Below are 27,228 nucleotides of genomic sequence, written 5' to 3' on the forward strand. Positions count from 1 at the left end.
GTCTTCGTTGCTCCACACGGGATTTCTCTAGTTGCGGCAAGCAGGGGCTACTGTTCCTTGTGGTGCGCTGGCTTCTCATTGCGGTGGCCTCTCATGTTGCAGAGCGTGGCCTCCAGGCACGTGGGCTTCAGTAGTTGCGGCACATGAGCTCAATAGTTGTGGCTCACGGGCTCTAGAGCGCAGGCTCAAGTTGTGGTGCACGGGCTTAGCTGCTCCGCGGAATGTGGGATCTTCCTGGAGCAGGGATGGAACCCATGCCCCCTGCATTGGCAGGCAGATTCTCAACCACTGCGCCACCTAGGAAGTCCCTCCTTTTGTTCTTTTAGCCTCTGTGCAAGATCATTTCTGTACACTCATCTTTTACCCCAATGAAAATAGTGGTGTTCATCCTACTGATGAGCAAACTGCTATTCGGGCAACTTGCCAGTGTTCAGAATACGTGAACACCAATAGCAAGACCCTTTAACTCCTAACCACTATATTATGCTGTAAGCTATTTCTGCCTTGAAACCCACACACTAAACAAGCTGGCAATCAAAAGAGTAACAGCCGAACCAAGACATGGACTCCGATGATTCCTGATTTGGGATCTTACAGGCCTCTTTGAAAAGATACGCCAACCACAGATAAGCAGAATGATTATGAACACTTATAGCAGGATCTTGGGTCTCATCCCTGGTAATGACTACACACAGCTTTTCAAAGCAAATTCCATGGGACCAGCGACAGCTGTGGCTTTTAACTCTCTACCTTTGTAGTTACATTTCTACCCCGAAGGAATTCCCTGGTGGTCCAGTGGTTACAACACTGCACTTTCACTGCAGGGAGCCCAGGCTCACTCCCTGGTGGTAGGAATTAAGATCCTGCATACTGCCCGGGGGGCGGGGGGGGGGGGGGGGGGAGAACCACTGAGGGACAGACCAAAAAAACCAAAAACCTTGAACTGCCTTTTGAACACAGGCACCTCATATTAACTTGGTGTGAAAGAGCCCTTTAACCACTCGTAAAGTTTTAATGAGAGCTTTAAGAGTGAAGGCAGTAAACAGATTTTATAGTCAATTCCAGCCATATTTTCCTTACATTTATAGGTATCTTGAGAATCTGCCCATTACACTGCATGTAAAATGCAACTCCATTAAAAAAAAATTGCTACTCAGAGTAACCTAAATATGGTTATTTGCCAAGATGCAATTCAGTCTCTGCTTGTTAGTTAAGTAACGTCTGACTACCCATAACCATAATCTGATAATCCTTTTGTAATACTCAAAATGCTATTTAACAATTGCTAATCACATGGTAATTTCAGGAATAAAACTTACCAAAAAACTTGATGGCTAAATCAGGTGAGTTCAATAGTGAGGGAGGGCCATGAGGTTGATTACTAATTAAGAAGCTGAAACAGCTCTGCCAAAAAGGCCTCAAGGAGAGTCCGGAATTATGTAACTTGTTTTACTTAAAATAATGGAATGACCTTCTTAACATTACCTAGAAACAAGATGCTGACGTATAAAAAAAAACAAAACCAAAACATGAAATGACAATCTGATTTTAAAACGTCTTTATTAAATAACAGGTTGTTTATTCCTCTTTGCTCTCTTCACCACTGGTTTTCAGGACATAGTTCATCAGATCCTGCCAATTAAAGGAAACAGTTACTCCAAAAGACCTAAGAGTCAGATACCAAGGTCTCAAATACTTATCAACACCAACCAAGTAAACTCCCTAACAGCAAAGTAATTAAGGAATGTGGTAGAATCATCTTTAGATAATTAAGGCTTAAGAAGCAGAAATGATTTTAATACCAGACTCATCCAGCGAGTTAATCAAATTTTACTTTCATTTTCTTACAAGAACTTTCTTACAAGGCAGATCTCTAATATTCAAAACATTCCATTAACTGGCACCCTGTGCCTAGGTATAAGATAGAGCCTCAATTCTCCTGTTTTTGTTTAAATTTCAAACTGATTATGACAGCCCTTTATACCTAAGTGATATATCGAACAAATGCAATTTCTACTAGATGAGGGGACAGTAAAATATCATCTACAGGCCACCTTTTTTGTAAGAAAGTTTTATTAGAACACACCTATGTCCGTTTGTCTACATATGTCTATGACTGCTCTCCACCTAGAACAGCAGAATTGAGCTGCCCTTCAAAACTGCCAACCCTTCTAGACCACCATCTGTATTTATTTTGTTTTTCCATCTATTCAACTATAGTTCACCATTTAACTGTTTGGATGAAAAACAGGGAAATTCAAATATTCTGAACCTTCCTCTACACTGTCTTATGGATCTAGGTGAAAACAGATACATATTTTTATTTAAAACTGAAGTCCCTGTTTTTCTGAGGCTTTAGCCAAATAGACAAGATCTACCACACCTCAGAAGGCTGTAAAAATGATTAAATATTTATGTGCTATAAAAACAACATATTTCCTACAAGAAAGTTTTAATGTAGAAGAAACTGAGATATTGACACAAGTAGTTATTTCTATACTACCCAAGAGTCCTTCTGAAGGCAGTTTATAGAGTAAGAATCACTCAGCTTACCTAGATACTTCATCAGCCTAACAAGTTGTGGCTTTCCTTCTCGATCAGCTCACGCTGTGTGATGTCTTGAGAACAAATATCTTATCCACCTATCATTAAAACATAACTTTGTTAAAATAACATATTCAACATATATTACCTTTTTACTAATTTTTATCACATACGTTTTATTCTGACGTCAACAACAGGTATGTATTTTGGCATAGATTCAGATCCAACAATGGTGTTGTTTTCGCTGTGCTACTGCTTAGGAAAGATCTGGTACTGCAGTATGCATTTATTGAAAAAAATCTGCATTCCCAGTGGACCCCTGAAACTCAAACTCATGTTGTTCAAGGGTCAACTGTACTTATGGAATTTTCCCCTCCTACCAATGACTAGACAATATGTTTCCTCACAATTTATTATGTAAAAAGGAATCTCAAGGGGGTTTTTGAATTAGTCCAAAGTTGACTTCAGGGTACTGAAAATACATTTCTCCACTATCAAGCCTTCTTTTCTCATCTAATTCTTTCATCTTTTTTCTATTGTTTAACATCTTTGTAAGAAATATTCCCAACCTTTTCTTTCTAATTCACATACACCCACACACACATCTATTTTAAAAAACAATAATATACGGGGTATTATCTTAGGAGAGGTGAACATCTTAAAAAATCAGTTTTCACCCCACACAGATAAATCAAATTATTTAACCATTAAATAGAAATCAAACCCAAAATCCTTTACATGTTAAGACTTCCAAAGAAACTTACTTCAAGTGAATGAGTACTCCAGTATCAGCCAACATCAATCATTCTTACCTAAAGAATAATAAGAAAAAGTTAATATAAAAGACAAGGGCATAAAGATTTGAAAATGCTAGTTAGTTTCAAAATTTAAAGAGTAAAACTCCAGAGACAAAGATTGGGGGCAAATTACAGCATAAAAAATAGAAAGAAACTTCATGGGGGGGAAAAAAACCTAAAATCATTCTGACGTAAGGTAGCAGGAGACACCTGAATTAGAATGAGAACTGTATCTTCTTGAAAATACAAAAGCCTAACTGCATTTTCACCAGTCTGAGCACAATGAAGTTTGACTGCAACCCAAAATATACTATCCCTTATGTGAAGGTATGTGACAACGTTTACCTTACCAAATGAGTTTTAACATCGGCTCTTTTCATGTAAAAGCACACACCCTGCTCCCCACCAAGCATGTCTTCTGTTCGAAGGTGGACTGACCACCTTCAGCAGGAGTCCTCCAAGAGTGCATTCCCCCTTCCACAGTACACAACAATGCAGTTGTTACCCTGCAATCCTATGTATTTGCCTCGTTCTTTCCCTCTTAAGTCCTCACTGAGATAAGTTAGGGCAAGGAAGCTATGCCTTATCGGGACAGCAAGGAACCTGAGTTTTTCTGAGGGAGAAGACATTCACCTTCACCATATATGCCTGGCAGGGCCACAGTGCACAAACACCAGAAAGATCACCCTTAATTCAAATTCCAGGTTTTTCTTCCTCCCTGATTATCAGCAACTGTCAAGGGTGTATGAAATAGTTCCCTGTTGCACATGTACCATCCATAAGGGATACTATATCGTTTTGCATTCTTCCTCCATTCTCCAGATTATCCTATTCTGCAACCAGCCCATTTTTCACCCTCCAAATAAATCTTTTCAGCACTGGTGTTCAAAAGCAACATTTTTATGTTTGATGGTTTACCAACAACTGTGAGATTTCCACAGTTGAGTCTTAAAAATTGCCAATCATTATCTAGCAGCAATGACAGATGATTAGGAGCAGCCAAATCCTCTGAATTCTTTCCCTAATAGGCAGCCATTTGAGAACTGCACTAGCTTACAGAGCACTGAAACATTATCAGCTAAAGCCAAAACCAAATAAAGGCCCAGAACAAACACCCCAGCTCTCTAAAACCTGTCCAAAATCATTAAGGGAAAGGCAATAAATGCAGGACTGTGGATCATGTCACTGCAGCTGACAATGATTAACAATAAGAAACATGCAATCCCCATTAAGATTAAAAGTCCAAAACTAGTCACACGCATCTCTATATTGGGGAAAAGTGAGACTATTATGCATTCTTTGCAGGTTTTGCAACCTTATGTGAAGAGCACCCATTGCATCTCTTTCATCTTTCATAAAGCACCGGTATCTGTTCCAAGGGCCTAACAGTACGAAAATGCATTCTGGCATCACACCTCTGAATTTCCATTTCTCATTAAAAATAACTTTGGTTTGTAACCAGAAAAGACTATGAAATACAATGCGAGCACCTCGGTATACAGTGTTATTACTGAAACCCATTTATCCCCAGCTTTTTGACTGAGTGATTTTTTTAAGACCCTCTGTACTAAGATTCACAAATTACAACTACATACAAATCAAAACTAGTAAGAAATCGACTAAAGTCACAGGTTTCTCATCGAAAGTGCAAAAGCCTATTCATCTTGAAATAAGCAGAATGAAGCAAAATTACTCCCCCCAACCCAATGAGGTCCATATATTGTAACGAGTACATTCTCTCAAAATTGTTATTGACTGTTAAGAAATAAACCTGCACTTTTATTTCTAAACAATCACTGAACCACGGTAGCAAGTGTTGGCCACTGACTTAATGGATTATACCACAGGAAAACCCCATCAGGGCTGCATGCCAATTTAGTGACACTTTTGTTTGATGTGCAACGTATTACTAATATAGAGCACTAAACTAGTCACCATTTGCTCTTTCATCTAGCAGGAGAGTCAAGTCATTCTGGTTGAATGGACTACATATTAAAGTACAAATTTGTCCCCACCTTGTGAATTGCTTGCCAAAGAGCAAGCCATTTTGCTCGATACAATGAAAGAAAATTCTCATAGTCATGAAGAGTTTTACCAACATTTATGCAAAATAAACCAAACTTTCCAGTTACAGAGCAGAAAACATACATGAAAGCTGTTTCTCATGCATGCTATCTAAAAACCAGCTCATAGACCAAAGTTCAGTTGAATTGAGGTCTGGAACAACAGTCGATGCAAAGCTTAAATCCTAAGCAACAAAGAAAGGTGCTTTTGAAGACTTATTGTTTTGGTAATTGAACAGTTTGGATTGTAACATCACATCCCTGAAAGCTAAGGGAACCAAATTCAAAAAGCTACTCTGAACATTTGCAGTTATCTTACAGAATACGACGAAGTCTTATAATTGGGAAATGATTCCCAACATGTATTCAATAGGCAAGTCAACATGCCACACCACTTTCCCCCAGGTTTAGAGTATAGACATATTTAGACAAATCACAGAACTTGAACTATTCATGTTAGATTCCCATCTATGCCCAAAGTTAGTAACAAAGGTGTTCCCATGGAGCCCATTTAAAAGAAAATTTTAAATCACATTGCAAAAAATCCTATACTCTTAGTCTTAATTCACTCAACCTGCAGAGAGTAATTACCAAGATTACACTCTGAAATTGATATTGCTGACCTATGGGCAGGTCAGTTTGCTACAACAGAAACTACTTATCACGTGCTATACAGTCAGTGTCAAGATGCTAACAGCACTCTACTTCCCAAGTATGGTATGGTCCCCTCTCCCCCACACCACTGATGTGTTTCATGTTATCTTCAGTTACAATGCAACTAAAAACCACACAACTGAATCAGATATACCAAATAATCAAGTTTGCACTTTTTATCTGAGAACTGCAACAACGCTTAAGTCTGCCTGACAAATTACAGCTCTAAACCCAAACCCACGCAGTTTTGATAAAAGCTAGCTTTATCATACAAGTGTTAGGTGCTGCACTGTAATTTCACTGTCAGAAGTATGATGTCAGAATGCCAACGGAATAAAAGTACATAGCAAGTCACCAAGTTAGATTATATTGCTTGTTACCTACCTGTATGCAGTCGGCAATGAGAATCTCGGAGCAAGCAGGAATACTACATCCGGGTCCTAATGTCCATTGCCATTTGCGGTACTACGTTCCTCACAGTTACGCACTGCAGAAATGCTGGCTAAATGCAGTTATGTAGCAGGCCACTACTTTAATAGTGCATAATTGCAGTCCAAGAACACCAGAAAATATTCCGCCACAACTTAGTGGCTTGCCCAAGAAAAGCCAAGTCTCTAAATTTTTATCTGCCATAATATGCCACTTATAAAAATTGCACAGGCGTAACATTACAATTTCCCAAATCATTGTCTGTTTAGTATTAGTGGTATAATACATCTAATAAAGAGTGGTGGGGTTTAAAGTATTTCTTAGAAGTTTAATTAGTGTTCTAAGCAAAGAGGATTATGGTTTCACTAAATGTAAGCCAATGGGTTAAGTTTCTAAAATACACTGGGATCTCTTAAAGAATGCAGTTTTTGAAGATTAGGAGTATTAAGAGGAGTAATAAGTTTAAAAACAATCAGTGTTCCTCTTAAAATTATGAGAGAAAGTAGAGAAGAGGAAATGGGGGCAGGTGGTTTCTTTAAATGAGAAAAATGGCTAAAATACTTCAAAAGTACTACTTTCCCTTTCCCACCCCAAGTTTCATAAATCAGCTTTTAGGATTCTACTTTTTTAAGATGATTTAAATTCACATCAGGCTAAAAACTATCATATACATTGCAAGACTTGTTGAAAGTCTTTGAGTAGCTTACAACCCTTGATACACTGCTCTTTCAGTGATGAAAGTCAAAACTTAGTTGAAACTAAGCAACATTATTTGCTAAACAACGTTTAGCAATGCTACACAGTAAAGCTATCAAAACCACAACTTTCAGGAGATTATCCATTAGCATCCTTCACCACTCTTCAAAGGTACAGTACTACCAAAAGCTTATCTTAGGGTCTGTGCCAGCATCCCTTATAAAGAAAGGCATGTAATCTGAAAAATAAACTGAAACATTAATTTTATAGGCAGATCTTCCCATTTCCCCAACCAGCCCCCGCCCACACACATTCAAGTTCACCCTCTGTGGGTGTCCCATGAACACCCCTTTTCTTATTATTAGTGGTGGAGTCCCTACCATACAATTCAATCAAATTGTAATGGACTCCTTTCAAATCAAGACCCTTATTTCCAGTACAGAAAATCTCATACATTATCACCAATTAATGACTTGGGACAAAACTTCCTCATTGATGGAATTATGATAGAACTACTCATTTCCAAGTGTCTTAGTGAATAGAAATAATGAACATTTTCTAATGAGATTCTCTCCCTTAATCAGCACACTAGGTACCTGTCAGTCACAACCAGAATTTGGTGGAATGCCTTTATACTCCACTAGTTTTTTACTTGATGCACAAGTGCTCAATTGTTTCAACAATAGGTTTCCCTTTGTACTTAGGCACAATACTAAGCCTTCAGCATTTAAACAAAGACTTGGTTTAGAATTTTACTTTTGCCAATTAACACCAACAGAGGTGAAAAGGAGGAAGACACATTCCATAGTAAGAGTTCTATAATACACAAATTTGAATGGAAACATAACTAAAAACAAAGCCAAACCATTCAATTTCTTTACCTACTACTTTTAGGAAGTTGTTCCTCTGCTAACAATATATACACTGGGAAAGCAGGTTCCCATTGTACTGACAGACAACAGTAACAATCTATTTTATTAATAAGTCAAAATGTCTCTAATGGAAGTAGATTCAATGAAGTTGACCATAAACTGACAACACCATCGAAACACTCCAAAGCTTTATGGTGGAAGGAAGGGATATTTGTACTGTGTAGCATGAGCAACTCTCTCCAGATTAGTGCTACATCAAAAGGAAAACTATGGAAAAACAGGTTAAAAATATTTCACAGTTAAGAATGGTTCTCTGCAACCCTATTTGTTATTAACAGTCACTACCAGCTCTTAGGAAAGAGAATATTTTTTTGTAGTCCTACAGATTTTTGCCCAACAGAAGTAGCACAAGGAAATGTAAAAGTTACAGAGTACAAATGTATACATAACTAAACCTATTTTATGATTACTATATACCTCTTAGAGTTGAATTATTCAGACTAAACCCCATCTTTACAAATCACTTGAAGTAATACATGAAAAGACTTCATGTTTAACAATCTTTAATTCAAATGTGAAAGTTCAATACAAGCCATTTATAGGGCTTGGGACTCGTTCTTTAAAAAACAAGAATGGAGGAATGCAACAAAATGATCTTTCCACTTTTTCTTCAGAAACTTTCCAGGAAAGGATAGATAATATGGCCATAAAAGATCCATCTAAGTCATACCCACTTTCTCCCCCTACCAAGTCTTACACCCATTCCATAATCTTAATACACATTCCTGAATGAAGATTTACAGTTCAGCTTTGCTTACATACCCATTTAAAAATACTTAGCACCGGCTTGCTTCCTATAATGCCAAACAAATCGAATCATGAAACTACTTCAATATGCATTTCTTCTTTTTAAAACAAGGGGGTACTTAAAATGTAGAAAGCAATACTTAGCCTACAAATACATTTCCCAGAAATGGCATATGCCATTCAAAGGCCTAGACACTCTTATGCTTTCCAAGTGGAATACCTAGCCTAATGTGCATAGAAGCATGAATGGCAAAGTTGAAGATCAATATCTTATCTATTTTTCTATTTATTTGAAGCACAGTAAAAAAAAAACTGGTACACTTTGGAAATTCAGTGGCACAAGGTACACTGCCATAACTTGAGGGACATTATACAGTTTAAAAAAAAAAGGAAAAAAAAGGAAAAAAAAATTCCCCTGTTTCAAACACTGCATTACATAATTTTACCTGCCCAAACAGACCATTTACAAATATTAGGTCAATAAACTGCTAACATCCATAAAAAGGTAGCTTTCTTACTAAAATGCAAGAATTTAAAAGATTGGTATCTAAACAAGAAAAGACAAAAACAAACTGGAATGAAAGCCTAGATATCACATCTAAAATCGGGGTTTTTTGTTTGGGCCTTCATACTCTTCCCTCCCTCTACCATATCCTGCTGGAGTTCCAGGCCCCATTCCTCTAGGACCCTGTCCACCCACAGGTCCCGCACCTCCCTGCCCAAAGCGCTCAGTACGCTATTGGAACAGTAATTAACAGTTCATTATATGTAGTTGATGTCCATGTGTGTTAAGTAAATATTTTAGAAGGTTCCGTAGTCAACGTTCGTCGATACAATCACCAATGAGTCGATCCACAGGTACCGGGAACATAGAAAGGAAAAAAGGGTAATTTGAAAATTAGTTTACGATAATACATGCCTTGTGGTATGTTCCCACTTGAGCCATTCTCATACACCTGTTTCAAAGAATAGATCTTCCCTGTAGTGCTAAAAAATTTAAGAATTAGTGCAGATGTGAAAACCCATTCCAAAATGAGTTTTAAGAAATTTCACATCAGATTAACCCACTGAAAAGCTTACACACTTCTCACTTTCAAGGTATGAACCGGAAATTTGATTTCCAAGTAAGCCTAACAAGCCCAACCAGACAGATTCAATTCACTCAATGAAGGGACAAAGACCTACTCACCAGTTAGTGGTATGTGCTGCATAAGAAACCTTGTGCTTTTCAAGATCTTAAGACACATCTGCTAAGTTGCAGAAATCTTAAAAGGTTCAAAGTTTTAATAAAATGCTACCAGACTACAAAAAGAAAAAGAATAAAGACTAATAGATTTAGTCACTTAACCGGCACAGTAACTTGATTTAAAAGTGTTGCCATATTCTCACAGGTATACCACCTTCAAAGCCATCACTACATAACGAGACAATTATGTTCACAGTAGTGTTCTCTATAGTAGCAAACTGAATGAAAATACAGCCCACCCTCGTAACAGCCCAACTTTTCCCTTAGGTCTGTGAAAAGTCCACTGACAGTTATGATTCCGTGTTTTGGGAGTCTCCCAAACAGCATCATCACCAAGCTTAAGTGACTGCAATAAAGCAGGACTTCATTATTCCATCTAGTTTTAGGTACTTCTAGTCCTAGAAACCTATGTTTCCAAAGAGAAGAATCCTATATGTATGCAAGCACAGCAGCCTGAACTATCTTTCAAATTCCACTTAAAACAGTCCAGATATTCGGAGTATTGCTCAAAAACAAAAAAACCAAAAAACCCCCCGCCCCAGAACAAACCCCCCGCCCCAGAAACTAAAATGGCATCAGGGTTAACTGCTCCTATAAATAATTTCAACATGCTTCCTACAAAATACTATAGGGCTACTTAAAAAAAACACTAAATCCTAATCCTTCAAACTATTTCAAAATCCTAAGAACTTCATGCTTTCAGCATACTTTATTATATGTTGCATCTCAAAAAGGTAAAAAGGAAATTTGGGGGTTTTACAACCTTGTTATTACAACATATTAGAACCCAGGAGCTACATGTCACATGGACTAAAGAATCTTAACTGTGGAAACATCATGTCAAGTTAGAATTACAAATTTGATACATATCTACACCTGCCTATTAGCAAGCATATAAACCAAAATGTTACCCACATTATTTTTAAAATTCAATTTGAAGAAAGCTAACAGCACTACATTTAACCCAGCTATTTATGATTCTAATTCTCAAAAGCCTTAAGTAGATTTTAAATAGATGAGGCCCCATTCTAAATCCTTATGTTCCCATTTGTAAAATGAATCTCGTGAGCTATATGCTGCAGCTTCCCTCCTCTGCCAAAAGCCTGTAGGTGAACTAATCAGATTCAATTCAGTTGTGACAATGCAATTTTCTCCAAACCCACCTCTACAGCCAATATTCAGTTCTTCTAAGGACTGTAAAGCCCTAATACAGCCACTCAGACCAATTCACTTAGTTGTCCTGAAGTACCCTAACAGGCTATCTGTTCAGCTAAAATATGACAGCATCAAGAAGGTTCAGATGAAATGCACACAACTAGCATGCTTAAAATTTTCATTGACTTTTGCTACCCTGTAGCAAAATAGAGATGTCAGTTTATTTTAGAAGGTACACCTAGAGAGAAGCCCAACAGGTGGGAAACGACGAGTCCGAAGACTAAACAATTCCCTTTTCATGGGTAGAAGTCACACCAAATACAGGTCAAAGTCCTACACATTGCTAAAACATGCCTAGAGCTACAAACTACAAACAAGTCTGATTCACACTTATGGCAAATACCAGCTTAAGGAATGACAGCTTGCCATTTGATTACTCTCACTTGGATGTAGAATATGAGCAGTTGCATTATCTAACATTTAGAATTTGGATTTGCCATGAGCTATAATGCAAAAGTACACAAGCAATATAATGGAAAGCACCTAAGTCTACTTAATTGCCAAAGATAACTCCAACATACTACTAAGAGCATTGACTTTTCGTTGGCAACCTCATCTGTTTAGGTTACCACATTTGAGCTTCTATGTTGCCAAAGTATTCCTCAATATTACGATTTACACGATAGGGAAACTAAGAGAGGTCCAGTCATCTACTTAAAAAAACAAAAACAAAAACAAAAAAACACACACACGTAAGTTGTGAAAATGAGATTTCCTTTTGAACTACGTCTCACAGGATACATTACCATGTCGCTTCCCATCATGGAACCACTCATTGTTGCCGGTGGAACTCCAGGATTAGCTTCATAACCTATGCCACCACCACCACCTAGAGGTGGAAATTTCTGGCCTCCTGAACCATAGGGATCTAGGAAACAAAAATGCTGATTACAACTCAACCAGAATACTGCTCTTCAAAGGCATTAGAATTTAACTTTCAGTCTTACCTCCCATGTTCATTGCTCCTCCACCACCCATTCTCATGTCTCTCTCTCTCTGAAAAAAAGAAAAAAAATTTTCATAAAACCTGTACTGAGACTTCCCTGGTTGCCCACTAGTTAGACCCCACGCTTCCAAGGCAGGTGGCCAAGGTTCAAACCCTGGTGGGGAAACTAGATCCCTCATGCATGGCGCAACTAAGAGTCCACAAGCCACAACTAAGGAGCCGGCAAGCCACAACTAAGACCCTGTGCAACCAAATAAATAAAATATTAAAAAAAAAAAAACACCTGTACTAAACCCGTACCAAGCATCCTTGACTACAAAGAAATTTCCAAAGCTTAAAAAAATTGTTTTTCAACTTAAGGTAAAAAGACAACTAAGGTAGTTTTAAAAAACAAATTCTGAAAGCAGGTGAGATTCCATTATCAAAAGACCTATAAAAACCAAGCTTCTTTCCAACCAATGAAATCTTTTGACCCACCCAAAGGGAAGATAAAACTCAAGGTATATCATAATACGTGTTAGAAAAAAAAAAGGGCAGGATGGTTACAATGTCAAAGATTATATTTAACTGAATAAAATTTCATCCTAGGTATCTACAAACTTTGTAGAAAACTCCAATTACATTGCAAAACAAGTTTACTTACTGGATCCATGTAGCCCATCCGGCTATAACTTTCCTCTCTTTGGCGTCTCATTTGTTCTTCCATCTCACGTTGACGAATCATCATCTCTTCTTCCCTCCTACGTCGTTCCTCCTCTTGCCTGGAAATGTTCATCAAGCAAAAAACTAAAGTTTTATCCACATTTTAAAAACTCAATTTCAAGAAAACTAGTAGTTTACTTAAGAACATTACAAAGTCTAGGTCAGAGCAAGTAACACACAAAGGCTGGGGCAATGACTAAAGAGAATAGCCCTAAAGGTATTCCAGCAAAGTAAATGAGTCTTATGACAAAAATCTTACATTCTATTTCAATTTAAGCATTACACCAACACTGACATAGTATTTAACACCTCTGTATTTCATCTCACTCACCTGCAAAATTTAGGTACATTTAATGCAGAAGCAAAAGCTTAATTTAACAAAATGTTACCTCAATTGCATTTCTTTACGTTTCTGCATTTCTTGATTGTGAAGTTCTTCCATGCGTCTTAATTCTTCCTGGCGTCTCATTAGATCTGAACATCAGAAAATTTTGTTACAGATTCACATTAATAAAATTCTATTAAGTTCAAAAGGCAAATAATACCATTGGCAAAATTCACAGTCTTTTTACCTTGACGCAAAAGATTTGCCTGATGTTCATGATAGGCATCTTCCATTTCACTTTCCAATTTGTCTTTTGCATCTTTCATGTTTTTTTCAACTTGTTCCCGCTGCTGTTTTTCCATTTCATCCAGGGACTTCCACCGCTGGGAATACTCATACTCAAATGTGCCATGCTGGGCAAAACGAGGAGGGGTTTCTCTCTCCCTGACAATATTTAAACATGAACCAATTTTATGCATGCACACAAGAAATATATCCTATTTCCCCTAATGCACTGGTTCTTTCACTGGCCTGTTATTTGTAAGAAATACTAAAAGGCATAGATCACCTTGACCCTTAAGATATCTTCACAGCAAAAACAATACTTGTTCCAGAATGATACAGTAAACAGTAACATGGGCACTGGAGATAGATCCCACCTTCCTCATTTTCTAACTCTGTTTCCCTAGTCAAATTCCAATTCAAGGAATAATTTTTCAACCCTTAAAAATGAAAATACCTACAACATACCCTAACAATTGTTAAGAACAAAACAAGACTGCATGTGAAATATATCTACCTCAGAAACAAACAGTAGGTATTTGAACAACTGTTTCAAAACCTCTAGCCTTCTGGGCCTAAGGTTTTCATTAAGCACATCCTTTTTGAAGAATTTTGTATATTTTAAGCAAAATTGAAAAATTATTCTCACAAGGTCTAATTTACACTTAAATTAAGAACTGCCCAAAAGTTCAACTGATCTTACTTCTGATACATAGGATTCTTCTGTGCAAGTTTTTCAGGAAGACCATCTTCATCATCTAACTGTTCAAGTGGTTCCACAATGACTGGACGAGGTGTTCTAACAACAAAAATAGTTCCATCTTAATTCTGTTCCAGTTTTATTGCAATTTCTCCATACAAGTTAATAAATAAAAGTTATTAGAAGAAATGAAGAAACTTACGTAGTCAGTAAGAAAACACCTTCACTGCATCTTTCAAATGCTTTTCTTGCTGCTGGTTTAGAAGCAAATTCAACAATGCCTTTCCCTGTAGATCTTCCACGATCGTCCACAATTACAACTGCCCTTTCAATAGGACCAAACTGGCTAAAGGCTTCTTCCAACAGTTCATTGGAAACATAAGGTGAAAGGTTTCGAACAGAAAGGGCAGCAGCATGTGTGGCAAATCGAACCCGAAGCTGTCTACCTCTCATAGGTGTATCATCGAGTTCAGCTTTAGCAATTTCAGCTAATGCTCTAGATTCCTGAAAGCATCAAGACATACACTCACGTTAACGGCCTCAAAACTGGCTAATGCCCACCCTAAAAGTGCCATAAGCCAAACTCCCAATCCTATTCTTCTGCCAGCTCAGTTCAACTATCGCCAGGCAGCCCTCTCTGACACAATTCAAGGGAGGAAGGTAAATACCTTACCAACCCACTTCCCTCCTTTCTTAGATACAAACAATTATGCACTATACAAAAGTTGCATCTTTTCTGTGTCTGATGAAAAACTTATTCTTTTTGGTTTAAAAAACAGTATGTTTGCAGTAGAAAAAAGACCCTTTTAACCCCACCAAAAAAGCCACAAACAAAAAGCCAAACTCACAAGCTTAATAAACCCGAATCCTTTGCCTTTGTTGATAAAAACTTCTCCTGGTTCTCCATATTTAGCAAATAACCTTTTGAATTCATCCTCCGTGATATCGGCAGGTAGATTACCAACAAACAACCGACAACGCTGCGTGTAAGTTTTCTCTCCAGGCCTCCTCAAGAGAGACAAGTTGGCTTTAAATCCCTAGTGAAAAAGGAATTTTAAGATAAGTTACTTCTGCAAGTAGGAAGACCCAATAATTTCGTTTTTCGCAAACTGAGTATGTTACCAGTCGAGTTGCTCTTCTGTTCCATCTAAAATCAAAGATGCTACTATATTTACAGGTTTCCAACGTAATCACAGTCCTAATATTAAAGAGCCTACCCCATCCAGAATACTCTTGAGAACAAACACAGACCTTTCTATAAAGTAGGTTCTACGTCAGGAATCTCGTCAACCGTTTATACTGAGTGTCCCTGACAGAATGGAAATCACAGTGGACAAAAGGTAAAAAATAGCGGTGGGGCAGAAAATAAAAGAAAACGACCAAAATTCTGCGGTCAACACGACCTGCGCCTGCGCGTTTAAGACCAAAACGCCCTCGACCTCGCCAATCCTACGTTTCACGCTATACTCCTCCCTACTCTGGTTCCCAAGATCCGGTGGCTTTAAGAGGGCCCAACATAGCTCCTCAGCGCCTCCTTCCTCAGGCCATTTCCGTCAGTTCTCCGCCAGCCGGGAGGCCTACCCTGGGGGGCCGCTAGCCGACCCGCGCCGCCCGCCCCTCCCTCGGAGAGCCGGCCCCGCCCCCCCGCCGCCCGCGCGCAGGCGCCCTTTCCGGTCTCCAACAAAATGGAGGGCGGGGAGGGGAGAGAAGCCGCCGCCATTTTAGGGAAACGGACGCGTAGCTCAGGGAGACACTCACCTCCGAGTCTGAGATCTTCTCCTCACTGCGGCCGCCGGGCCCGCCGGGCGGCGGCCCTTGGTGGTGCTGCTGGTGGTAGGGCGGGTGGTGTTGCCGGCCTCCGCGGGGCTCCCCGCCGCCTCGGTGCGGCGGCTTGGGGTGGCCGCCAGGAGTGCTCATGCCGGGGCCGCCGCCGGGCTTCGGACCGCCTGGCATTTTGCCGCCTTTGGGGCCGCCGGGTCCTAGGCCCGGCTTAGGCCCGGGGCCCGGGCCCCCTGCGGGTGGAGGCGGCGGGCCCCCAGCCTGTGGGGGGGTGGTGGGGACCCCGCTACTCGGCGGCGCGGGTGGGGGCGCTCCGGGGGGCGCCGAGGTGACAGCGGGCGGCGGGGTCGGGGTGGGGCCTGGCCCCGTGGGGGCCCCCGAGGTCGGGGGTGTGGCGGGCGGCGCCGCGCCGGCGGCCGGGGGAGCGCTGCCTACTCCGGGAGCCGGGCCGGGTCCCTGAGGAACGGCAGGTTTTGATGAGTCCTGTGGCGGCGGCGGCGGCTGCTGATGCGGCGGCTGGTGCGGTGGCGGCTGGTGCGGCGGTGGCTGAAGCGGCGGCGGCTGCTGCGGTGGCGGCTGCTGCGGCGGCGGCTGCTGCTGTTGCTGGTGCGGAGGCGGTGGCGGGATCGGAGGCTTGGGGCCACCCTGGCCCGGGCCGGGCCCCATGGGTCCGCGGTTCTGATTGAGGCCCATGCCGGGTGGCGGGGAGCGGAAGTCGTGGAGGCCGCCGCGGCCGCCTCCCCCTCCGCGTCGGTGGAAGCCGCCACCGCCACCGCCCCGGCTTCGGAACCGGTCCCGAGACATATCTGTGATCAAGGGGCGGTCGAGGCAGAAGCGGAGAAGACGTTCAGGAAACGTGGAGGCCACCTTGCTTCGCACAAGATGGCGGATGACACAGGCGGCGCGCCGCCTTTGTCCTCTTCTTATATAGGCCGCCTGACATGGCCCCGCCTACTTCTCGATCTGTAGCTCCAATAGCCAATTGCAAGTGGTGTACTTGATGACGCTAAGTTACGAAGAGCTAATCTTTCCTATTGGCTCCTGATTGTGGGGGGGTGGTGCATGGAGTGGTTGAAATTTTCCCTCGGCCAATGAGCGGAAAAGGAGTTGGCTGTAGGCCACGGTGATTTGCTGGGAGGTATTTGAATGGGTTCTCCAGAGCAATTTTCCCGTGAAAGCAAACAGCCAGGGCCCTATCAGCTCCTGGGGAGAGATGTTAGGAGGTCCTTTTCTTTCTTGATTGCCCCTAGGAGCAGCCTGCTGGTATCCTTCCCCAGAAAGAACAGCAGTCTCCGGTTCAAAAGCATAAATTAATGCCTACTATCTATTCTGCCTTGTGATGGGCCAATGAAATTAGAGAAATAAAATCTCACCGATTTCACACACACCATCTTACTGATTTCATTTTGGAACCCCATTGGAGTACTGGTTTGTTCTAGCAGTACAAATGTCTCAATAGGCTTAAGTGAGTGCCCTCTTTGTTCAAAAACATAGGCCTTGGTTTTGTGTGTGTGTATATATAGACTAATAATTTACATACGCAAATCACAGAAGGAATTTAACATTTTTCTTAATTCTACTACCACAAAACACTTTATGAACAGATTAAGATACTTTAAAATTACAATATTAAACTATCTATATGGAATCAACCAATGGACAGCATCCTTCTTACTTCAAAATCTCCAACTACTTAGAAGTTCATGAGCCATTTCCCTTAATTCCTCTCCTGGTTAGGGTCATCTTTGGATCTTTGGGTGGATCATTCTCCCTCAAGTAATATTAGCGCGAGACTCATTGTGTTTCTACCTCTGTACATCATTCAATATCTGCGTGGATGACGACCCAATACTCTGTTAATCCTTTACCTCCTCACCTCCAACAAACTTTCCTTCCATCCTATAGCAGCTACCAGACCCACATCATATAGAGTTATTCCTGTTTGTTATTGCCAGGAATAACATCCCTAAAAGAATCTCTGTTTCAAGCATCCCAACTGACATAGTAACTCTGATTCTTTGACTTGATCAAAACTTCCAAACCAGGACTTGCCTAGTAGTCCAGTGGTTAAGACTCCCCGCTCCCACTGCAGGGGGCCCAGGTTTAATCCCTGGTTGGGGGATTAAGATCCCACATGCCGGGCTCCCCTGGTGGCTCAATGGTTAAGAATCCCCCTGCCAATGCAGGGGACACGGGTTCGAGCCCTGGTCTGGGAAGATCCCACATGCCAAGGAGCAACAAAGCCCATGTGCCACAACTACTGAGCCTGTGCTCCAGAGTCTGCAAGCCACAACTACTGAGCCCATGTGCTGCAACTATTGAAGCCCATGTGCCTAGAGCCTGTGCTCTGCAAAAAGAGAAGCCCCCACTGTCCACAACTAGAGAAAGCCCATGCGGAGCAACGAACACCCAATACAGCCAATAAATAAATAAATAATCCCATATGCCTCACAGCCAAAACAAAACAAAACTCCAAACCATTAAATGTATGACTTTTTCACTATCTCTCACATTCTTATGTTCATAACTTGTGTCACCCAGTTTAAATGTTACAATTGCTACAACTCTTCTCTTTCCCCATTATACTCACCTGGTAAAATTTCAATTCCAGTTGGACCAAAGAATTCACCTTCTTTAACAAGGGCTGAGGCTTTCCCTTTAAGTTTTGACCACAGACCTCAAAAGCGCATTAGACTTTTCCTGGCAATCTTACTGAATTTTCCTAGTAAGTTCATTCTCCCACTTACAGAGATAATGTATTTCATGCTTTCTCTGTTCAAACTCCTACACCCTCTTCTCTCACTCCATCATAACTAATGACTTCTCATATTTCTTTAAGAAAATAAAAATCAGAAGAACGTTCTCATCCAACTAGAAGCCACAAAGCCTACTTGTATCTGCACTCATCATCTCTGACTTCCTGATACCCTGAAAGATGTGTCTCTGCCCCTACTGAAGGGCAACCCCCTACTAGTGCTATGGATCCCACACCCCCCTCCCCCATACCTTATCAAGGATTTTTCCTTGCTGTATCATCAGTTACTTCTACTGAATCTTTTCCTTCTTAAAAATAAACAAAACCCTCCCTTTACCCTATCATCTCATTTCTTCACTCCTCTTTGCAACAATACTAAAACAAATTGTCTATACTAGAGGTCTCCATTTCTTCACCTCTGTTTCCTCTTCAGTCCTCAGTCTATCCACCCTTCTCTTAAACTTTCGAAGGATACCAATGAGCCATGTTGCCAAATCCAATCATTCTCTATACTATCCCTCTTCACCTGTTAGCAACATTCAACATAGGTGATACTCTGTCTTTCATGAAATACTTTTCTTACTGGTCTCTGTGACACCACACCCTTGTGATTTTCCTCTTGCTTCAGTGTCCTGTCTCCTTTGCTGACCTCCCTCTTAGGACCTCTAAATGATAAGATATTTCAGAGCTCAGTTCTGGGCCCACTTTAACAACTAGGTTCTCTTATCTAGATAGTCTCTTCAAGACCTCAAACACCATCTAAATATTAATAATCTTTAAGTTTTTATTTCCATGGTAGAATTCTTAACCACTGTACCACCAGGGAAGCCTGCAACCACATTTTAACTTGTCTCCTTGCTTTCTTTCTGGGTCCTCTCTAATCTATTTTCCATTCAGCAGCTAGAGTGAGCTTTTGGGAGAAAGTAATTCAGATGTTATTTTTCTTCCCCTATTTAAAGGCCCTCAGGGGTTTCTCATTCCTCTTAGAATAAAATCCAAACACCTTATCAAGATTTAAAAGGCCTGTCTTGATCTGACCCCAGTCTGCTTCCCCAGTCTTATCTCTCTAGTTCCCAGACCTCATCCACAGGAAGCCTCTATCTTTTCTTAGGATTTATCAAGTTACTTTGTCTACATGCTTTTTGCCTCAAGGTTTTTGGACTTGCTGTTTACTCAGCCCAAAATGCTCTTACCCCAACTTTCTGCAGTTATGGCTTCTTCATTCTTCTGTGTCAGCTTGAACGTCACCTCAGAAAAGCTTTCCCCACTCTCTGTTACACCATCCTATGTGTGATGTATATGAGAGCTCTCTTCACAATTTGTAGTATTTATCTTGTTTATTTCTTCACTTGTTTATTGTCTGTCTCCTCTGTTAGGCTGGGATTCTATCACAGTTCTTTAAGGCTGTGCCATTGGTACCTAATAGATGTGAACACAGTGATGCTTAATAAATATGCGGAGTGAATGAATGAAAACAGTTTTCAGGCTCTGGTTCCATCTCCAGGGCTTTGTCCCAAGGTCCTTCAATTTTCTGACACACTCTTTAGGGAAGTTGTGAGGATTATGTGAAGTGTTTAGTGTACTTGCTAAGTACTCAATAAATACTAGCTATTGTTATGAAAAAATAAGAGGCTCTTGAATGTTACAGCCCAGAAGACAAATTGAGTTCAGTAATAAAAGTCTGGTTAGTGTATTCTTCTCTAAGAGGCAAGGTTTGTAATGGCTTTTATTTTTTTTGTAAATTTTACTGAAGTATAGTATACAAGGTTGTGTTAATTTCTGCTGTACAAAAAAAGTGACAGTTATATGTGTGTGTATATATATATATATTTTCATATTCTTTTCCATTATGGTTTGTCACAGAATTTTTTTTTTTTGGCTGCATTGGGTCTTCGCTGCTGCACGCAGGCTTTCTCTAGTTGTGGAAAGTGGGGGCTACTCTTCATTGCAGTGTGCAGGCTTCTAGTGAAGTGGCTTCTCTTGTCGTGCAGCACAGGCTCTAGGTGTGCAGGCTTCAGTAGTTGCAGCACGAGGGCTCAGTAGTTGCAGCTCATGGGCTCTAAGGCACTCGGACTTCAGTAGTTGTGGCTCGTGGGCTCTAGAGTGTGGGTTCTGTAGCTGTGGTGCACAGGCTTAGCTGCTATGTGGCATGTGGGATCTTCCCGAACCAGGGCTCGAACCCATGTCCCCTGCACTGGCAGGCAGATTCTTAACCACTGCGCCACCAGGGAAGTCCTATCACAGAATATTGAATATAGTTCTGTCTGCTATACAGTAGGACCTTGTTTATCCATACTATATATAATACTTTGCCTCTGCTAATCCCAAACTCCCATTCTTTCCCTCCCCTACCCACCCCATCTTAGCAACCACAAGTCTGTTCTCTACATATCTGAGTCTGTTTTTGTTTCATAGATATGCTGATTTGTATTGTATTTTAGACTCCACACGTAAGTGATATCATATGGTATTTGTCTTTCTCTTCTCACTTACTTCACTCCACTGTCTTACTTCACTGTCACAGAAGTCTCTTCTGACTTACTTCACTTATGATAATGTCTAGGTCCACCCATGTTGCTGAAAATGACATTATTTTATTCCTTTTGATGGCTGAGTAATATTCCATTGTATGTGTGTATATATATATATATATATATATATATATATATATATACACACCATATCTTCTTTATCCATTCATCTGCCAATGGACATTTAGGTTGTTTCCATGTCTTGACTATTGTAAATAGTGCTGCTTTGAACATAGGGGTGCATGTATCTTTTTGAATTATAGTTTTGTCCAGATATATGCCCAGGAGTAGGATTGCTGGATCTTATGGCAACTTTATTTTACTGTTTTCCATAGTGACTGCATCAATTTACATTCCCACCAACAGTGTAAGAGGCTTCCGTTTGCTCCACACCCTCTCCAGCATTTGCTATTTGTAGACTTTTTAATGATGGTGGTAGGTACCTCATTATAGTTTTGATTTTCATTTCTCTAATAATTAGTTTTGTTGAGCATCTTTTCATTTGTGTAATGGCTTTTAAAAGAAAGTTTGTCCTTGAATTTAACAACAGATTAAAAGAATGATCCACCACAACTAAGTAGGGTTTTTTAAAGGAATACTGGGATGTCTTAATATTAGGAAAATTTTAAGATACTAGAAGAAAAGTATTAAGCTAATATATCCCATCAATAAATCAAATAAGAAAAAATATTTGGGTGAGGAAAAGGCATTTGATAAAATTCAACACTCACTGAGTTTTGATTTTTTTTTTTAATTTGGAACAGGAGGCTAATTCTTGTAAAAAAATCTTTATTATTTTATTGGGTGAAAAAGTGTTCAGATTATACCAGTCACATCTGGAAATGGAAATATGATAATTTCCTCCATTCCACATAATGAAATAGCTGCCACTTAGTGACTATGTACTTTGTACCAGGCACTCATTATCTCAATCTTCACAACAATGCTATGACCTACATACTATAATTGTTCCCATCTTACAGATGAGGAAACTGGGGTCCACAGAAGCTGAGTAACTTTCCCAGCGTTACACAGCTAATGATGAAGCTGGGATTTGAATCCAGAGCTCTCTGACTCTAAATTTCAAGCTCTTAGCCATTCTGTTATACCTTTTCCTCTTTTATTCTGGATGTTGACTCTTAGGTTCAATTATATGCTCAGTTATTAATTTTAAAAAATTACATGAGTAGTACATTATACACACTAACTATAAAAGATTCAAGTAATGTATACGTTTTTAGTGTAAAATCCAACCCTTTCACTCACTCCCACCCTACTGTTAAAAGTTTGATGTGTGTACCAGAAGGAAAATTCTTTAATATGATAAGAAATACCTGCCTCAAATAATAGCAAACATCATAAGAATAGCCAAAATTTATTGATCATTTACTCTACACTAGATACTGTAATAAGCACTTTATATTGAATTCTAATTACAATGCTGAGATTGGTAGTATTGTTTTATCCATTTTACAGATTGAAAAACCACCACCACTGTAGTCCAAGCTATCATGGTAACATGATTTCATATCTAGACCTTTGCAAAACTTCCTAAAAATGGTGTCGGAATTGCCCTCTCTCTGTTTTCCAGGCAGCAATCAAAATTATCTTTTAAAAAATCGAATCTGATACTTCTTACTCTTCTCTTTAAAACCCCTTGCTGTCTTCGTATTGCCCATAGGAGAAAAATACAAACTCCTAAATTCCTAAGGTGAACCTCCATTCCCTGGCCATCACATTTCTCTCCAGTCATCTCTCCCTCTTGCATTTTTTGCTGCAGTCACACTGGCTGCCATTTAGTTCTCTTAACTTGCTCTCACCTGAAATAATCGCTCCCTAGCTACCTTCTTACCACTTTTTGGTTAACTCCTATCCATCTTTTAGGACTTCACTTATACCTACCCTTCTCTGAAGGCCATCTGTGACCCCAAAGAAAGACCAAGTTGCTTCAGTTGATTGGCACCCTGAACTTGTACTCTCATAACACTCATCCCACTTTATTGTACAGAGTTTCTAAATTGTACCCTCTAGTCTGTAAGATCATGAGGGCAATGACTGAGATTCTCTTTTCACCACCAAATCCCTGCAACCTGGTGGTGGATATTCAATATATATTTGAATGGGTGAATAAATGAACAAATGAACAAATCCATTAATCTCCATTTTCTGAACCACTGAAGAATGACCCTAGTCATAAATGACTAATTTCAGATATTAAACATAACTCCATAGTTCAAATGTGTGGAAAATTATGCTGAATGGCATGTAGAACAATCTTCAGCTTGTGATACTCGGAATGTGAGTGAATTTACAATTCAAACTATAATTTCAATAAATAGTATAATTATCCTCTGGTTTGACTTTTTATGAAGCATAGAAGGTAGGGGATGGAGATAATATGCTTGATGAAACACATTGCTGTTCCCTAACGAATATTTATTGAATTGGCTAAATTTACATCTTCAGCTGTATCCCAGGGCCTGAGTTACCATGTTGGTCAGCTTAATTTGTGTTAATTTAGCTTCATAGTTCCAACTTTGCAGAGGCTATTCAGTTTCCAGACCTATCAGCACTTATCTCTGTAGCTTCACATACACAATAGAAGCCTCAAATTATTTTGGAGCAGAAAAGAGGGCACCTAAGCTCCCTAACCCACCCTCCCCTGTAATAATAAGTGGTTCCTAGATGGGCCCAACTGGCAAACTCTAACGGTGCAGTAAAGGTCCTCACCACTAGGTGTCTCAGTGGCCATGCCGCTTCCTCCATCTCCTTGGAAAGCAGCTAGCGGCACACACTCCATTACTCTATTGTTATTGAGCCTCCAAGCAAATAATCTATCGGAAGGGTTGGTCTCAATACCTGGGTAAATCTTCCGGCAGATCTTAACAGAATCTAGATCACCTCTCTCAATAACAGAATCATTGAATTAATCAAAGTGTCTCACTCTGTTATGGCTTTCCTTTGCTAAGGGAAAACATGTTGTGTTTGTAGAACCTTTATTTATTTAATTATTTCTGTATTTATAGGGGGTGGGGAGTCTTGGCTTAAAGTGATTATGATGTTCTACCTGATCTTGATCACCTCTCACCCCTACAGTGAACTAAGTGTTTTTCCAGGCTTTCTCTACACAGGTACTATAGCCTTGAAGGCAGTTATCACTCTGACTGAAGCTAAACTGATTACTTGAATTGATTTTTTTTTTTTCATTTAAGTGTAGTTGATTTACAATGCTGTGTTAGTTTCTGGTATACAGCAAAGTGATTCAGTTATACATATACATATATTCTTTTTCACATTCTTTTCCTGGATTGATTTTAAGCTTCAAAAAAAAAGTTAGAATTTAAAGAATTAGAAAATGAAGATAGTGCAGAGACAGATCTCACATATATGAATTTTTACCATAAGGGGACATCAGAAATCAATCAGAAAGTAATAGTCAACAAATGGTATTAAAATAACTAGCTTACAAAAAACCATTACCAAACTAATTCCAAATAGATGGATTAAAGAGATGAATATACTTTCAAATGAAATCCTGAAAGAAATAATGAGAAAAAAATAGAAGTGAATATCAGATCTTTGTCAGGAAATTTCTAAGATTTATTATGATAAAAATAAATTACAAAATACCAATAAATTTTCCTGCATGAAGGCTGGAAATCACCATGTGAAAAAACAAGACAAAAATTAAAAGTTAAATTGAAAAAAAAATTGCAAAGAAAAATTATAAGTGGTTAATATCTTTAATATGTAAGGAATTTATACAATTTTATAAAATTACCAAGATCGCAATAAAAAACAGCCAAAATAAATGAGCAAACATGGAAAATATTCATCTTCACTGATAATTACAGAAATGCAAATAAGAATGAGATACCATTTCATCTAAGTTCTCAAATTGGGGATTTCCCTGGCAGTCCAGTGGTTAGGACTTGGCACTTTCACTGCCAGGGGTGAGGTGCGATCCCTGGTTGGGAAACTAAGATCCCACAAGCCACATGGCATCAGCCAAAAATAAACAAACAAACAAACAAAGTTTACACAAATTGAAACAGCCACTACTGATATAACCCTTTTGGAAAATATTGTAGAATACTATTTAGCAAATTCATCCTCTCCTTTCTCCTCCCTCTGTCTCAGCCTGCATCTCCCTCCAGCCCTTTCCCCCCTTTCACTCATTCATTTTTATTCAACAAATACCCTCTGTGTGCCTGCTAGGTGCTGGAATCTAGCCTAAATTCTAAATACAGAAAAAACTTTATGTATGAATTTGTTCATCTCAACACAATCAGTAATAGCCTCAAACTGAAAACATTCTACATTTTCATCCATAGACAAGGTAACGAAATGTCCTGTTTTGCTCAGGACACTCTTGGTTTATGCCTGATGTCCCAGTGTAATTATTAAACACTGCCCCATTTTAGACAACTTCCTGGCTGATGGCAGTCAAGTATCTTGAGGAAGGGCCAGCTTTTCTAATTTGTACAAAAGCACCACTATGATTAGCCACTGCCTATCAAGTTTACTGAAGTTGGGTGAATTCTGGTTTTGTCTCTTTTTCTGTAATTTCTGGATTTTCTAAAGTGGACTTTATATGCATATGGGCTTTACATGCATTAACTCATTTAATTTTCATAACCCTATAAGTCATTCCTTGTTTTATTGTGCTTCTCTTTATTATGCTTTTTACAAACTGAAGGTTTGTAGCAACCCTGCCTTGTCAGATGATGGTTAGCATTTTTAGCATTTTTTAATTAAGGTATGTACACTTTTTTAGACATAATGCTATTGCACACTTAATAGACTACAGACTAGTGTGAACATAACATTTATATGTACTGGAAAACCAGAAAATTCACGTGACTCGCTTTATTGCAGTGTTGGGTTTATTGCAGTGGTCTGGAACCAAACCCACAATATCTCCAAGGTATGCCTGAAATTTTTGTTTTAATTAATTAATTAATTAATTAATTTATTTATTTATTGGCTGTGTTGGGTGTTTGTTGCTCCATGCGGGCTTTCTCTAGCTGCAGAGAGTAGGGGCTACTCTTCATTGCATGCAGTGGGCTGGCTTCTCATTGTGGTGGCTTCTCTTGTTGCAGAGCACGGGCTGAAGGCACGTGGGCTTCCGTAGTTGTGGCACGCAGGCTCAGTAGTTGTGGCTCAAGGGCTCTAGAGCGCAGCTCAGTAGTTGTGGTGCACAGGCTTAGTTGCTCTGGCATGTGGGATCTTCCCTGACCAGGGAATGAACTCATGTTCTGTGCACTGGCAGGTGTATTCTTAACCACTGCACCACCAGGGAAGCCCTTTTTTTTTCTTCTTATTTCACAGCTTTTTTTAAAGATGAGGAAATTAAAGTACTGAGAGATTATTTACTTAGAGTCACACATTTATTAAGTGGTGGAACAAAGATTTACACCTAGGCAGTCTATCTCCATACCCTTAAACACTGTGGTATCCTGCCCATAAGAGCAACTGTATCCAATTGGGCTTGTTATTCATTTATGGGGAAATAAAGATGACTTATGTTCATAAATGTTATTTTTAAAGTGCTTCTATATAATAGTCCAAAAGGTCTCTATCTCTTAGAAACATAATTATATTTTCTCTTAAGATCACTAATTAGAAACATAAACAGTTGATCTTTCAGAAATATAAGCTGCAAAATTTCATAAATAAGTAAACTGTAAGAATCCCAAACTCCAAGTTATGAATGTACTTTCCGATATATGGTTATATTTCCACTTAAATTTCAACACACGTTACATACACACGATTAAAATACCTGTTTTAAATGTGTTGGTAGAGGGACTTTCCTGGTGGTCCAGTGGTTAGGACTCTGTGCTTCCTCTGCGGGGGGGCGTGGTTTCAATCCCTTGTCAGAG

The 27,228-nt window shown here is 39.6% G+C and overlaps 1 protein-coding gene across 2 annotated transcripts; it reads right to left on the minus strand.

The window, feature by feature from the left end:
• Positions 1 to 1,516: 1,516 nt before the first annotated feature.
• On the minus strand, positions 1,517 to 16,953 carry SFPQ (splicing factor proline and glutamine rich). 2 transcript variants are annotated; one of them, XM_057704715.1, is made up of 12 exons: positions 16,037 to 16,953; positions 15,127 to 15,315; positions 14,481 to 14,782; positions 14,282 to 14,377; positions 13,544 to 13,740; positions 13,361 to 13,445; positions 12,913 to 13,030; positions 12,271 to 12,319; positions 12,070 to 12,191; positions 3,309 to 3,356; positions 2,554 to 2,642; positions 1,517 to 1,632 (listed from the first exon to the last, which is right to left on the minus strand). In XM_057704715.1, exons 1-10 carry the CDS (start codon positions 16,859 to 16,861, stop codon positions 3,333 to 3,335), a joined length of 2,007 nt encoding a protein of 668 aa, XP_057560698.1. In that variant the 5' UTR covers positions 16,862 to 16,953; the 3' UTR covers positions 1,517 to 1,632; positions 2,554 to 2,642; positions 3,309 to 3,332. The 2 variants fall into 2 exon arrangements, with proteins under 2 accessions (XP_057560698.1, XP_057560695.1); XM_057704712.1 differs by lacking the exons at positions 1,517 to 1,632; positions 2,554 to 2,642; positions 3,309 to 3,356 and adding an exon at positions 8,602 to 9,598.
• Between the last annotated feature and the right edge of the window lie 10,275 nt (positions 16,954 to 27,228).

The sequence above is a fragment of the Hippopotamus amphibius genome, chromosome 1 (genome assembly GCF_030028045.1).
Source record: "Hippopotamus amphibius kiboko isolate mHipAmp2 chromosome 1, mHipAmp2.hap2, whole genome shotgun sequence".
Taxonomy (NCBI): domain Eukaryota; kingdom Metazoa; phylum Chordata; class Mammalia; order Artiodactyla; family Hippopotamidae; genus Hippopotamus; species Hippopotamus amphibius.